This window comes from Canis lupus, chromosome 27 (genome assembly GCF_048164855.1).
Source record: "Canis lupus baileyi chromosome 27, mCanLup2.hap1, whole genome shotgun sequence".
In the NCBI taxonomy this organism is placed as follows: domain Eukaryota; kingdom Metazoa; phylum Chordata; class Mammalia; order Carnivora; family Canidae; genus Canis; species Canis lupus.
In genome coordinates, this window is record NC_132864.1 from 15,689,506 (window position 1) to 15,704,340 (window position 14,835).

At 43.6% G+C, this 14,835-nt stretch overlaps 1 protein-coding gene across 12 annotated transcripts in view; it reads right to left on the reverse strand.

Moving 5' to 3' along the window:
- The window catches only part of ATXN2 (ataxin 2), a 115,152-nt gene extending 105,895 nt beyond the window's left edge, over window positions 1-9,257 (reverse strand). For 3 of the 12 annotated variants that reach the window (XM_072802528.1, XM_072802527.1, XM_072802526.1), the window contains exon 1: window positions 6,796-6,854. Coding sequence is in view for 2 of the 12 variants with exons in the window: in XM_072802520.1 (XP_072658621.1) it covers window positions 8,365-8,591 (227 nt within the window). In the remaining 10 variants the exon portion in view is untranslated. Of the gene's footprint in view, window positions 1-6,795; window positions 6,856-7,477; window positions 7,568-8,364; window positions 8,639-9,155 lie in introns of those variants that run through there. The other 9 variants (XM_072802520.1, XM_072802519.1, XM_072802525.1 and 6 more) reach the window with 6 other exon arrangements.
- Window positions 9,258-14,835: the final 5,578 nt, after the last annotated feature.

The following is a 14,835-nucleotide window of genomic DNA, read 5'->3' on the forward strand; positions in this document are numbered from 1 at the left end:
CAGCGTAAAAACCATAGGTCTTTTCCCTACCTAATTACCAAGTGTGTTTCAGGAATGAAAATAGGTAACCACGGCGGGGGGGGGGGGCGGCACCTGCATGGCTCAGGTCGTGATCCTGGGCTGAGTCCCACATCAGGCTCCCCACAAGGAGCCTGCTTCTCCCTCTCCCTATGTCTCTGCCTCTCTCTGTGTGTCTCCCATGAATAAATAAAATATTTTTTTTTAATTATTTTTGAGCCCCAAAAGAAAAATGCTTGATTTGGTTCAAAACTAGCCTTTAAAAAAAATAATAATAATAAAAAAAATTTTTTAAATAGCCTTTTCCTTCTTTTTTAACTAAAACTATAAACTAGATTAATTTTGACTATTTACAGGATTACTAAGAATACTGTTTAATGATTCATAAAAGGCAGTAAGAACATAAAGTGGTAATCAAAAATATCTGACCACAGACAAAACTGTTAAATAAAGCCTCTCAAAGCAATACTTTCAAGTACAACATTCTGAAGTTCTTATACGCTTAATAAAAATAAGCCACATTCATTTATAATTGCATCACAGACAAGTTTCATACCACAAACTGATGGGATTTACAAAGAAGCCATTATAGAATGCCATTTTATCTAGTTCCCAAAATGCAGTTAGCTATTAATCATGGCATGAAATTGCTATTTTATAGTCACTTCAAGGTTCACAATATGAGCAACCTACATTAGAATATTTTTAAATCAAAAGAAATTTCAGATTTTCACATGACAACAACTGCAAATAATTTTCAGCAAATAAAATCTATGGTTAATAGTTGTGGCAAATTTTCATAAGCCACCCCAGATTCATCACAATACTAAACCATTAAAAATAATAAAACCAAGGACTTAACATTTAAGTAGATTTCATACCACATATATACATAATCCAAAAAGATAAAGAACTAGACCTCCTACTTAGTTGAGGCAAACTTCAAGGTTACAAAAAGATTCCCTGAAGGTCAAGGACTGTCTGTGGTGGTTGTAGTCTCTAAAATAAAGCATAACCTTGTTTATGTCTATGTCTGTGTTTATTTAAAGAATAAAATTCTACAAATAAGTTGCTTTCAGAACGTCCCCTAACTTCTCAAAGCTTAAGGTTTTTTTCCTTGAATTTTAAGATAAGATTTTCTGTTATTTTTTCCTGCCCTTTCTACAGTTTACGGGGGGGGGGGGGGTTTATAATGATTTTATTCATTTATTTGGGAGAGAGAATGAGCAAGATACAGAGCACAAGCCAGGGGGAGAGGCAAAGAGAGAGGGAGAAGCAGACTCCCTGCCGAGCAGGGAACCAGATGCACACTCTATCCCAGGACACCACCACCCCCCCCACCCCCATAACCTAAGCCAAAGGCAGAAGCCCAACTGACTGAGCCACCCAGGTGCCCCTAGGGGGAAAACAGTTTAAAAGATAATGGATGCTTTTGAAGCCAAAACAGTATGTACTATATGATTCCATTTTGTTTCTTCTATATATGTTCACAAAAAGTCTGAAAAGATGAGCTCCATACTTCCAACAATAGTTATCTCAAAGGAAAGACTGTGGATGATTTTAAAGGAGACTGGGTTTTGTTTTTCTGATTCTCTGCACTCTTTTCTAAAATGAGTATTTAAGACTTAGGGTTTTTCAAATTATAAGAGAATTTTCATATATAAATGAGGCAGTACCTGTACAAAGACTGTTTATTAATTTCAAGAATAAATCTGTTGAGTCAACATGGATGGGTGTAGAGGGTATTATACTAAGTGAAAATAAGTCAGACTAAGAAAGACAAATACCATATGATTCCACTCTTAACATGAAATCTTTAAAAAAATGAACAAAAAGCATAATCAGAACTATAAATACAAAAAAGTGGTAGTTGCAGAGGTGGGGAGCAAAATGGGTGAAGGGAAGAGGGAGATAAAATCAGTCACAAGAATAAAAAGCAGAGCATAAGGAAAAGTCAAGATATTTTAATAATGATGTAATGGGACAGGTGACAGCTATACTTGTGGTAAACGTAGCATAATGCATAAACTTGTCCAATCCCTAGCTTGTTTACCTCAAACTAATGTAACATTATTTGTCAATTATACTCACAAAAATAAGAAAGGTTAAAAATGAAATAAAATAAATAAATTTGTTCTGGACACCGGCTCAAGTACATCTCTCATCTCCATTATACTACAGGCTGCTTAAGATCCGCTGAAGTTGGGATCCCTGGGTGGCGCAGCGGTTTGGCGCCTGCCTTTGGCCCAGGGCGCGATCCTGGAGACCCGGGATTGAATCCCACGTCGGGCTCCCGGTGCATGGAGCCTGCTTCTCCCTCTGCCTGTGTCTCTGCCTCTCTCTCTCTCTCTCTCTGTGACTATCATAAATAAATAAAAATTAAAAAAAAAAAAAAAAAAAAGATCCGCTGAAGTTCCACAACCATGTTCTATACATATTTTCATGTCACAGCGTCCAAAATTTTATATATATGTTATATATATGAGACATAAAAATCTCTTGAATTAATTGGTGTTTTAAATAACAGAAAAGTGGTTTATGACACCACTGCCTACAAAATTACAAATCTGCTTTGTTTGGCAAGCACCTCAATGGAGACTACTACTATTCTACGTAGAACATTTATCTTCAAAAGTAGAATAAAGTCTTTTTGAGTAGAAAATATACTTCGAGGATATCAAAAAACACATTAAGATACAGTTCAACCTACTTCCAATCATAGGTAATGCTAACAAAGGTTATGCGTTCAAAGTGCCTAATTACAAATTGAAGATTTAGATGCTACAACCTTTCAAAGGCTTGATACCAGCTTCACATTCACTGTTGAGTAAATTTCCTGATAAAAACATCTCTATTTTTGAGGTCTAACATCTAAGCAGGCAAAAAGACCTCAGGAGGAAAGAGCATCCTACTTTTATTTTAGTAACACTCTTGCTACAACATGAAAAAAGACCACTGTATTGACCTCTTAAAACTGTGGTGTGTTAACAGTCATAGATGACCCAGATGTGCTTCAAAAGCAAAAACAAGTACTTTCACTTAAAAACCAACAGTAACAGGTAGGCCTGTTAATAAGCTATTTATATTGCAGCTGAAGTCACAATCATTTGAAATAGCTACAAAAACAGGATTTTGTTCAGGCTCAACTTTTTATATATCAAAATGCAATCACTATCTATCCAAAACAGAAAATTACAATTCCAGGAAAAAAATCTTCTAAAAATTTAAAATCCTTTTCAAGGTATAGAAACACACTTTGCCATGGTGAAAGTAAATTCTAACACAGCTGTCGCTTACACAGGGGGAAAAAGAAAAAAATAGATCTTCCCTTAAGTTGAAACATATGGCTATTAAGTAGCTATGATATAACTTCCCCTGCATAAAATTTGTAAAATTTTAACTCTAATTAGACTCGGAAAATACAAACTTACATTTCACCAAAAAAGGAACACCATGACTGACACCATGAACGTTTTTGACTTCTCAAAATACAAAATCCTTAAACAACTACAGGATTACTTTTTTTGACAAAGATTCGATGTAGGTTTTTGCCCCATCTTAAGAAGTGTATTTTCTGGGCAGTCCCAGTGGCGCAGCGGTTTAGTGCAGCCTGCAGCCCAGGGTGTGATCCTGGAGACATGGGATCAAGTCCAACGTCAGGCTCCCTGCATGGAGCCTGCTTCTCCCTCTGCCTGTGTGTCTCTGTTTCTCTCTCTCTCTGTGTCTGTCATGAATAAATAAAATCTTTAAAAAAAAAGAAGTGTATTTTCTCTAGGTACTTAGGATGAAAATTAATTCAATTAGGTAAAAATATGTAAGCTCAATAGAAAAACAAAAATGTATCTTTTTTAATAGTCATCAACAGCTTACTTCTGATGACCTCAACATCAATTAATTTTTTTGGTCCGACTGCAAATATTATCATCAATACCCACATAAAAAAATTATAGATGATAAAAGTTTAAACCTTATAAACTACAAATGGGGCCGTATGACTCATTAGTGTAAAGAAAAAGCAAATGACTAACAATCTCACCAACAAAACTTTGCTCAAATGTTACCTCTCAAAGAAGCCTCCCCAACCCATTTAAAATTGTAACCCACTCCCTTCCCCCACATTCCCCATATTATACCCTTAATCTGCTCTCCTCTAATCCCACAGCTCCTACCTAATATTATATATAGTTGGCTAATTTAAGGTCTTGTTTATTGTCTAGCTCATCATGTTAGAATGGAAACACCAGGAGAGCAGCTATCTTTATTTATTGGTATGTCCCAAGCCCTTGTAACTGCCTGTACACAGATTTTCAATAAATTTATGTGTTCAATGACGTCGATGTTTTAGGCTTTTCTAGAAGATACTTAAAGAAATGAATGTCTCACATTTAAGTGAAAACGTAATGAAACTTATACTAAATTGCAACAGAATTTCCAAGTTGCAATGAATGCCTTAAGAGAAAGAAGAGAAGTACTAAGCTGAAAATGACTAAAATAAGAAGTTTTTATTCACATTTAATGCTGCATCCAGGGGCGCCTGAGTGGCTCAGTTGGTTAAGCATCTGCCTTCAGATGGGCACATGATCCCAGGGTCTTGGGATGGAGCCCCATATCAAACTCTCTTGCTCTCTCTCTCTCTCTCTCAAAAAATAAAAATAAAATAAATGAAAAAGTTTTAAAAATCCTGCATCCAAAAAAATTCTAATGTATTACTTAGGATTAACAACAGGTAAAAGAATTGGGTAGACCCATTATTTCTTTAAATAGGGAAGGGAACGTGGTAGGGGAAGAGATATGGGTTAACCAGCGATAATTCCCAACAATGCCATGAAATTATATGAAAGTTAACAAAAATAACTTGGTCACAGGCTAACACAGGCTAATAAAAAATACTTTTATTTTTAATTTTTTTTTAAAATTTATTTATGATAGTCACACAGAGAGAGAGAGAGAATCAGAGACATAGGCAGAGGGAGAAGCAGGCTCCATGCACCGGGAGCCCGACGTGGGACTCGATCCCGGGTCTCCAGGATCACGCCCTGGGCCAAAGGCAGGCGCCAAACTGCTGCGCCACCCAGGGATCCCAAAAAATACTTTTAGATGAATGAGGGAGATTAACAACAAGCTTCAGAGCAAGTTTCTCAGGACTTTCATTACTCTACTTAGTAAAAGTATGAGCACAATAGTTAAACCATGTATCCTCATTAGTGTTAACAGTTACTGTTTTCAAAGCATCTTCCCTTATATTATTTCATTAAGTCCTCAGAGAAACCAAAATCAAACTCAAAGTATAAATAATCAGGTAGCTAACAAAAGCACTTAATAATGTATTCACTTGACAGTAAGTACAACTTTTCCCTTAAAAATCCCCCACAGTGTTTGACAAAGGAACCATTCTATAGAAAAGCCACCTTCTTGGCAATGGAAACTAATACAAGTCTTCTGAAGAGTAATATGGCACAGCTAGCAAGAACATAAAAATCTTGAAGCCCTTTGACCTAGTAAAACCACTCCTGGGAACTTTCTCTAAAGCAATAATTAGACTAAAACCAAAAACTATTAGTATAAAGATGTTTACTGCACCACTATCTACAATAGTAAAGATGTGTAAGCCTAAACCCCAATAATAGAAGAATGGTTAACCAAAAAACCTTTAAAAAATTGTAATACAATGCTAAAAAAGAAAAAGAAAAAATAACCACAAAATAACATACACATAAAAAAGAAAAGGTAAAAGGCAAAAATAAAAATTGGATTAACAGACTTTAATATTATGGGTATGTTGTTCATAGAGAAAACAGCCACCTTCTAAAACATATGCGATAATTTAAGGCAGAATAAGTTTTTAAAAGCCATGAAAATCCACTATTAAAAAAAAAAAGTCAAACATGATGAAATGTTACAGAAGACAGGTGAATTTCTAGACTTTCAAGAATATTTTACTACTCTAAACACATCAAAACCGATGCTGCATTTTCTTTCTTTACCCTTAGCCCCAGAAACTTATTTTAATTGCTGATGTACACCAACATATGTGAGGAGACAGGAAGCTCTAGAAATTGTAACCAGTTTACAAAGAACCCAGGAGCAGGGGTTCAAAATCCAAAGGAATTCTCAGGTACATTAAAAATCTACAGAAAAATAAAAGTATACGTTATACGAATCCAATAAACAGAACTTCACATATCTATCAAAAAGAATAAGGGCCAGAGTTTATGTCTCAAAGAAAAGAACCTAAAGCAAGGAAAAATTTAAATTAACGTTAAATGTTTATAAAGCTTCAAAGAACAGAAAAAGATCTTTGGTACTAAAACATCCCAAATATTTTTGATCACTCAAGCCAGTCTGGAACAAATTGTTTACTCTAATTTTTAAGCCTAAGGAGAGCCAATGCAACTTAAAAGCCCAAGTTTTAATTTTTATTTGAACAAGTTGGATATATCTGCCAAATTTCTGATACCTAAGAAGAAAAAAACGTGGATCCTTTTCTATAAAAATTATGTACAAAATCTTTCCTTTTTTCACTGGATGGCACTGAAAAACGGATACTGAAGTTACAGAATCCTAAATATAAAAAGCTGGGAAAATAAGCAGTTTATCTGAACTAGTTGAGCAAGGTTAACATTTGTGGGTGGTTCAGAGAAGGGGCAACCGTGGAGGGGAGGTAGGGTAGAAGTAAAAAAAAAAAAAACAAAAACAAAAAACAAAAACAAAAAACCACAATGTTCGCCCTTCCCCCTTGAAAGCAGCAGAATTCCTTAAAAATCAGCTCTGATCTACCTTGACCGATAACTTCTCTTGCCACAAATGAAGATTCTTTGGAAATAGACTGCTGAAAACCTGTTTTCAAAAAAAAAAAAAACCTCACTGCATGAAAAAGTAAAAATAGAAAAATCTCCTTATCCCACCTTCTAAAGCCCAGGATGTCTATTTCAGGAAGACCCTCGTCATTGACTCTGCCAACCCCGCCTAGGCCTAAGGGAGGCAAGGCAGTGCAGGCAACACGGATGGGCTCGGGGCACAGGAGAAACGGACTTGCGTGCCCTTGGTGAGTTCTGCCGGCACTCCCCAAGTTAAGGACACTGGCCACAATGGAATGGAGTCTATTGACATTTGCTGCCCCGTTTGAACACTAAGCATTTTCTTAGTTCGTGAAATACGAACTGACAACCACCCCCCCACACACAAACACACACCCCCAACAGGCCTTCCCGCACAAACACACCCTCCAGAATCAGACTCGGTTAGCGGAGACAACACAGGGCCCCCAATCCCCACCAGAAACCTAGGTTTATGGGGGGAAAGGAGACGACGCAAACACCTGCATCTCTGCCTTCAGGAACCCCACCCCCCCTTGAAATTTTAAAAACTGGGGCGGGGGTTGGGGAAAATGCGCAGCGTGCCCGCTCCTTGCCACCACCATCCCTCTGCGTCCCCGCTCTAGCCTGGACTTCTGACGCACGCCTGGGTCCGGCCCTTGCCCACCACGATTCAGAGGCGCCTTCTCCTCCGCGGCCTCGGAACAGCAATGCGGATCGGCCACCACCCGCGGCGGACAGGCCTTGCGGGGGAAGGAGGGAGGCCGGGAGGGGGCCGGGCACTCCCCACCCCTTCCTCAGGTGGGGGAGGGCGGAACGCTGCGGGAGACTGCACAGAGCCTGACGATTCCAGGAGTTCCGGAGCCCCCGCCGCCGCCGCCGCCGCCTCATTTAAGTGGGGAGCCACCGCAATCCCGTTCTTCGATCCTTCCCAGGGCAGGGGAATCGGGTGGTTACGGACACTGGACGGACCCCCAAGGATTCCAGATGAGCCCGGCGGCTGCCCCTTTAACGGACAGGGGGGACGCTGCCCTAACTTTCCCCCTCCCTCGTTATTCCCCAAAAGGGGAGTTGGCAAGTTTCGGGAGACTGAACCAAAACCTAAAGACCATTCCAGGTTAATATTTAAACGAGGGGTGAGGGCGCTGCCCAAACATCCCCTCCATGTTGGGGTTAGAGGAGGAACGGGAGCTGACAATCGGTGAGACCTGTGAATCCCTCCCGAACACTCCAACGGAGAGGGGGAGGCTGCCCAGTCCTTCCATCTTGACCGTTTGGGGGAGGGGGTGGGGATGTTGCAGGAGGCTGGACACGACCTGACATTCCCAGAGAGATCCCGTAGCACCCCCCACCCCAAATCCCCGGGCTCTGGAGGGGAGTGGGGAGTCCCCCCCCACTGCGGGCCCCCAACCCACCCCACCAAGCCGGCCGGCCGCGGGGCGGGGACGACCGAGTGGGCCGCGGGGGAGGGGACGCGAGGCCCGGGCTCGTGCAGGCCCGGAGCGGAGGGGGGCTGGGGCGCGACACCCACCTGCCCAGGCCGGGCCGCCCGCCGCCTGCGCTCGCCGCCGCCGCCGCCGCCGCCGAGGAGGAAGCCACTGCCGAGGAGGACGAGACCGAGGACGGCGGCGGCGCGGCGGCGGGCGACGTGAGAAGGCCGCCGCTGCCGCCGGGCTTACGAGCACTGGCGGCCGCGGACGGCGGCTGCGGCTGCTGCGGCGGCTGCTGCTGCTGCTGTTGCTGAGGCTTCAGCGACATGGTGAGGGGCCCATACACCGACCCGCACGCCGGGCGGGGACAGCCGGGAGCCGGGCGCGCCGAGGAGACGCCGGAGCGCGGCGGGGACGCGCGGGCGCCGAGCGGGGAGGCGCGGGATGGCGCGGCCGGGGGGGCGCCCGGGCCGGCGAGGGGGAGAAGGAGGACGACGAAAGGGCGGGGAGGCCCGCCGAAACCGAGGAGCCTCCGGGAGCCGGGCAGGGACGCGCCGCCGCCGTTGCCGTTGCTACCAAAACAGTCTGAGGCGGAGGGAGGCGAGCGCTGCCCGGAGGGAGGGGGGCCGGGGCCGGGCGGGGGAGGGGCGGCGGAGGGATACGGGCCCGGAGCCGCGCCGCCGCCGCCGCCGCCGCCCCGCCCGCCCCGCCGCGCCGGCCGCGGGAGCGAGCGCCGCCCGGGCCACCTGGCCGCGGCGAAGCGGCGTGGTTCGATGGCCGCCGCGGGGCCCCGAGGAGCTGCGGCCGCCGAGCGCATCGGGGGTCTGCCACGCAAGAGGCGCCGCGTGGCGATGCCGGGTGGGCGCGGTGGTGCGGCACGGGGACTCTTTACCGGAAGTCGGAAGGGTCGGACGGAAGCAGAACGTGAGACGACCCCGAGGCCGGGAGGGACACGTGAGGAGCGGGCGCCGCGCTGGGCCGAGTTCGCCGGGGTCGGGTGAGGGCCCGGCGGCCGGCCCTGCCCAGATCCGCCCTCGCCGAGGCGGGTCTGCCCTTCGGGAGGGCGTGTCTGTGTTCGCCCTCAGGGCAGGCCTAGTTTAGAGGACGGGAGGGGAACGTTTTCTCCCGCCCCCCAGTGATCCTTCGGCGTCCTCTAACCGCTGGGAGAGCCCGTGTTTACCCCCACCTGATGCCACCTCGAACGTGGACCGCGAGTGCCTCCAGGGCGAAGACGGTCGTGCTACGTAAGAAGCATCTAGAACACAAGCGTCCCGTAGTTGTCTTTGTGTCCCCAGCACCTGGCACACAGTAGGCCCTCGCCGCGTCAGTGGATGGGTCTAAAGGCAATCCTTTTGGGTTTTTTTTGTTTTTTTTTTTTTTTCCCTGCCGAGACTAACAGGGTTGGTTGGAATCGAGCAAACTCCTGGGGCCACCTACATCTGGTTACCTTTTCCCCACTTTTTCCACCCCAGCGACACAGTAGCCAGAAAACTTGGGTATCTGACCTTCATTTGAACCCATTTTCCCTCACTTGAACTTCTTTTTCCTCATTCATGAGACTCAAAAGGAAATGTACGTGATTGGTAGAGCTCTGTATAATGGGGTCTCCCTTGGCGGAGACCGAACAGACCTCACAAGAATGTGCGAACTTCAGACCTTGGCCCCTTCAGAAGTTTTACTTTAACTTAGATTGCTAGCCAGCACAGTAGTGCGTTTTTTAAATGTGTTGCAATTAAACAGGAAGCAAGTAGGGTTGTTTTGGGTTTTTTGTATTTTGGTTTTTGTTTTGTTTTGTTTTAGCGAAGAATCGAAGTTTTCTTGTTTTTTGGTTTAGTTTTTTAAGTAAAACTATTTAAGGAAATGATGGGGTTGGGGGGACCACCAAAATTCCCTTCAGTCTAAGCAAAAGTGTCAGATAGAGGTAAAGACACAGAAAAACTTGGAGAATGATTAAACCACAAGTCTCCAGTAGCCAAATTTAAATTAATCTCCTACATAGTCCAGGCAAAAATTATCATAATTCTGCAAATACGTGGAAAATAGGAAATTAGCTTTATTTCCTATCTGGGGTAAAAAGAAGGATGAGAAGAAAAAGATGGGATCCCTGGGTGGCTCCACGGTTTAGCGCCTGCCTTCTGCCCCAGGGCGTGATCCTGGAGTCCTGGATAGGGTCCGACGTCAGGCTCCCAGCATGGAGCCTGCTGCCCCTCTCTCTCTCTCTCTCTCTCTGCATCTCTCATGAATAAATAAAATCTTTCTAAAAAGAGAGAAGAAGAAAAAAAGTCTTTTAAACCAACAGTTGCAAAATCCTTTAAAAATTAACCCAAAGGAAATCGAGGTTAGAAACCCAGATGCCTGGGTGGCTCAGTCCATTAAGCCTCTGCCTTCAGCTCAGGTCATGATCTCAGAGCCCTGGAATCGAGCCCTGAGCCCCGTGTGGGGCTCCCTGCTCAGCTGCGGGTCTGCTGCTCCTCTTCTCTCTCTGCCCCTCCCCCCTTTCACATTCTCTCTCTCTCTCTCTCTCTCTCAAAATCTTAAAAAGAAAAAAGGACCATAATAAGGGCACCTAGGGGGCTGAGTGGGTTAAGCATCTGCCTTCAGCTCAAGTCTCGACCCCAGGGTCCTGCGACTGAACACCATATTAGGCTTTCTGCTCAGCAGAGAGCCTGCTTCTTCCTCACCCTGCCCTGCCATTACCCCTGCTGGTGCCCTCTTAAAAAAATAAAAAAGAAAGAAAAGAAGGACCATAATAGGAATATAATCAACTTTGGTTTAATGGTTTTAACCATATCTGGAACCAAGATCCCAGAATTCAATCTTAGGAACAAACTGCAGACAGGTAGAAGATAGAAGTGGAATAAGAAAACCTGAAGCTGATAACTAAACTGGATTTCATTTAGGCTGAGAAAGTTTTTACCATCATTGAAAATATATTTAGCAATTTACTGACGTATAATTTACAAATTACAGAATTTATCCATTTTGTATACAATTCAATGATTCTCAGTAAATTCAGAGTTATGCAACCATCACCATTAATTTCAGAGCATTTCCATCACCCCAAAAGGATCCTTATACTCAACCCCAACTACCACTAATCTACTTTCAATGAATTTATCTACTGTAGACATTTCACGTAAATGGACTCTAACAATAAGTGGTCTTTGCCGTCTTTCACTTAGCATATGTTAGTGTTTTGGAGGTTAATCTATGTCCTAGCATGTATCAATGTTTCATTACTTATTATCACTGAGTAGTATTCCGTTGTATGGACATATCGTATTTTGTGTATCTACTCACCAGTTGGTGGACCTTTAGATTGTTTCAAGTTTGGGGCTATTATAAATAATGCTGCTATGAACGTTTTTGTAAACATATGTCTTCATGTGGTTATATGTTTTTGTTTCTCTTGAGCAGATGCTTAGTAATGGAATGTTGGCAGGTCTGGTAAATTTATATTTTTAACTTTTTTAAAATTTTTTTTTAATTTTTTTTTATTTATTTATGATAGTTAGAGAGAGAGAGGCAGAGACACAGGCAGAGGGAGAAGCAGGCTCCATGCACCGGGAGCCCGATGTGGGATTCGATCCCGGGTCTCCAGAATCGCGCCCTGGGCCAAAGGCAGGTGCCAAACCGCTGCGCCACCCAGGGATCCCATATTTTTAACTTTTTAAAGATAGTACAAAACTCTTTTCCAAAGTGATTGCCATTTTACATCCACATCTGGAATGGTTAAGGGTTTATCATTAAAATCTCTTTTTTTTTTAAGATTTTATTTATTTGACAGAGGGCACACAAGTGCAAAGGAAGGAGGAGCTACAGAGGGAGAAGCAGGCTACACAGTGAGCAGGTAGCCTGATGCAGGGCTTGATCCCAGGACCCTGAGATCATGACCCAAGCTGAAGGTAGCTGCTCAACCAACTGAGCCACTGAGCCACTGAGGCACCCCTCTGCTTTTATATTAAAATGGAAACCAAGATGTGCAGCCCGGGTGGCTCAGCAGTTTAGCGCCTGCCTACAGCCCAGGGCGTGATCCTGGAGACCGGGGATTGAGTCCCACATCGGGCTCCCTGCATGGAGCCTGCTTCTCCCTCTGCCTGTGTCTCTGCCTCTCTCTCTCTCTCTCTCTCTGTCTCTGTCTCTGTCTCTATGAATAAATAAATAAATAAATAAATAAATAAATAAATAAATAAATAAATAAATAAATAAATAAATCTTTAAAAAAAAATAAAATGGAAACCAAGAGAATCTCTACTGTGGAGTCTATTCTGTACACACACCCCTGTTTTCTTTGGCAAAGGATGATCACCACCCAAAACCAAAAAATGTTTTATTGCAAGCCCTTCATCTCCATTCTAGACATCTAAAGATGTGGCTATTTAATAGCAACTGTGACATCAGAGGGGTCTAGCTTTAAATGCAAATGCCAGGATCGTGAACCTTTCAACAAAATTGTGTATGGGGCAGCTGGGTGGCTCAGTTGGTTAAGCATCCCACTTTTTTTTTTTTCTTTATTCTTGAAAGACACAGGGAGAAAGATAAGAGACATAGATAGAGGAGGAAGCACACTTCTCGCAGGGAGCCCAATGCAAGACTCAATCTTAGGACCCCGGGATCACAACCTGAGCTGAAGGCAGACGCTCAATTACTCAGCCACCCAGGTGTCCCAAGCATCTGACTCTTGGTATCAGCTCAGGTCATGATCTCAGGATCTTGGGGGTCAAGCCTCACATCAGGCTCTGTGCTCAGCAGCCAGGGAGTGGGGGGAGTGCATTTGAGATTCTCTCTCTTCCTCTGCCCCTCCCTGCCCCACTTGCATGCATGTGTTTATTTTAAAATAAATAAATCTTTAAAAAAAAAACGATGTGGTAGGCAGCCTATAGGACCACCCTATATGATCCTGTTTTCTTGGCAGTCAGACCCTGTGAAATCCCCACCAAGTGACAATGAGCTGACCTAGTGGCTTCCTTCCAACAAAAAGTTTGAAAAAAATTTGAGTTTCCACTTCCAAGATTAGGTTATAAAAGGACTGTGGCTTTTATTTTGGACTGCCTTCTCTCACTCACTTTTTTGAAGAAGCCTCCATGGCAAGGAATTATCCACAAGCACACCAGTAAGGACCTGATGGCTGCCAACGCGGTGTGGTCTGGTCGAGCTTGGAAGTGATTCATCACCCAGTCAAGGCTTGATGTGGCTGCAGCCCTGATCAAAGCACCTTAATAGGCTTTGTTAGAGCCCCTGAGTTAGAGGTGCTCAGCTTAGCCACATCAAAATCCCAGCCCTTTTGTTGTTTTAGTCAATAAATTCTGGGGTAATTTGTCATGCAGCAAAAGACATGATGACCCCCCCCCAAAAAAAAAAAAACCTGTATTTCCTATGATTTCCACATGTGTTAAGAATTCTTTTTTTTTATTTTATTTTATTTTTTTATTTTATTTTTATTTTATTTTATTTTATTTTATTTTATTTTATTTTATTTTATTTTATTTATGATAGGCACACAGTGAGAGAGAGAGAGAGGCAGAGACATAGGCAGAAAGAGAAGCGGGCTTCCTACGGAGAGCCTAATGCAGGACTCCATCCCAGGACCCCAGGATCATGACCTGAGCCAAAGGCAGAAACAACCAGTGAGCCACCCAGGTGCCCCTTCAGAATTCTTTAAAGAGGCACCTGGCTAGCTCAGTGGGAGTATGTAACTCTTGATCTTGGGGTTGTAAGTTCAGGCCCCCTGTTGAGTATAGAGATGACTTAAAATCTTTAAGATGCACCTGAATAGCTCAGTCAGTTAAGTGTCAGCCTTGGGCTCAGATTGTGATCCTGGGGGTCCTACAATGGGCTCCCTGCTCGCCCGGAGTCTGCTTCTTCTGCCCTTACCCCCACTTGTGCACACATGTGCGCTCGCTCTCAAAAAAAAATTTTTTTAAGATAAAATCTTTAAAATTAAAAAAAGAATTATTTAAAGACAAATACTGAAATCAGAATATTATAACCAATAGAATTTAAATTTTTGAATGCTGGGGATCCCTGGGTGGCTCAGCGGTTTGGCGCCTGCCTTTGGCCCAGGGCGAGATCCTGGAGACCTGGGATCAAGTCCATTGGGCTCCCGGCATGGAGCCTGTTTCTCCCTCTTCCTGTGTCTCTGCCTCTCTCTGTGTGTCTTTCATGAATGAATAAATAAATAAAATCTTAAAAATTAATTAATTAATTAATTAATTAATTTTTTGAATGCTTCCTAAGTGATTTTTAGGCAGCCGTTTAAACCAAACCAACAAGTGTCACCGGAGAGTTGTCATCAAAGGTAATGAAGAACATTGTTCTGAAAGAGTTCTGACATTGAGAAATATTACTTAAATTTAAACTTCAAAAAAGAGTTGTGGCCATTTTGACCACTATTTCAGAAATGAAGAAAGTGTCAAGTGAGGAAGCATATAAAGACTTTCAAAGTTGGGAACCTAGTTCTGTGAAATCCATACTTGCTTTCTTCAGTGACCCTTCAGTCACTTCAGAGCCTTCAGTGATCTTCAGTGACCCTTCAGCAAGCCACATGGCCCTTTAATTTTTATCACTTCAAT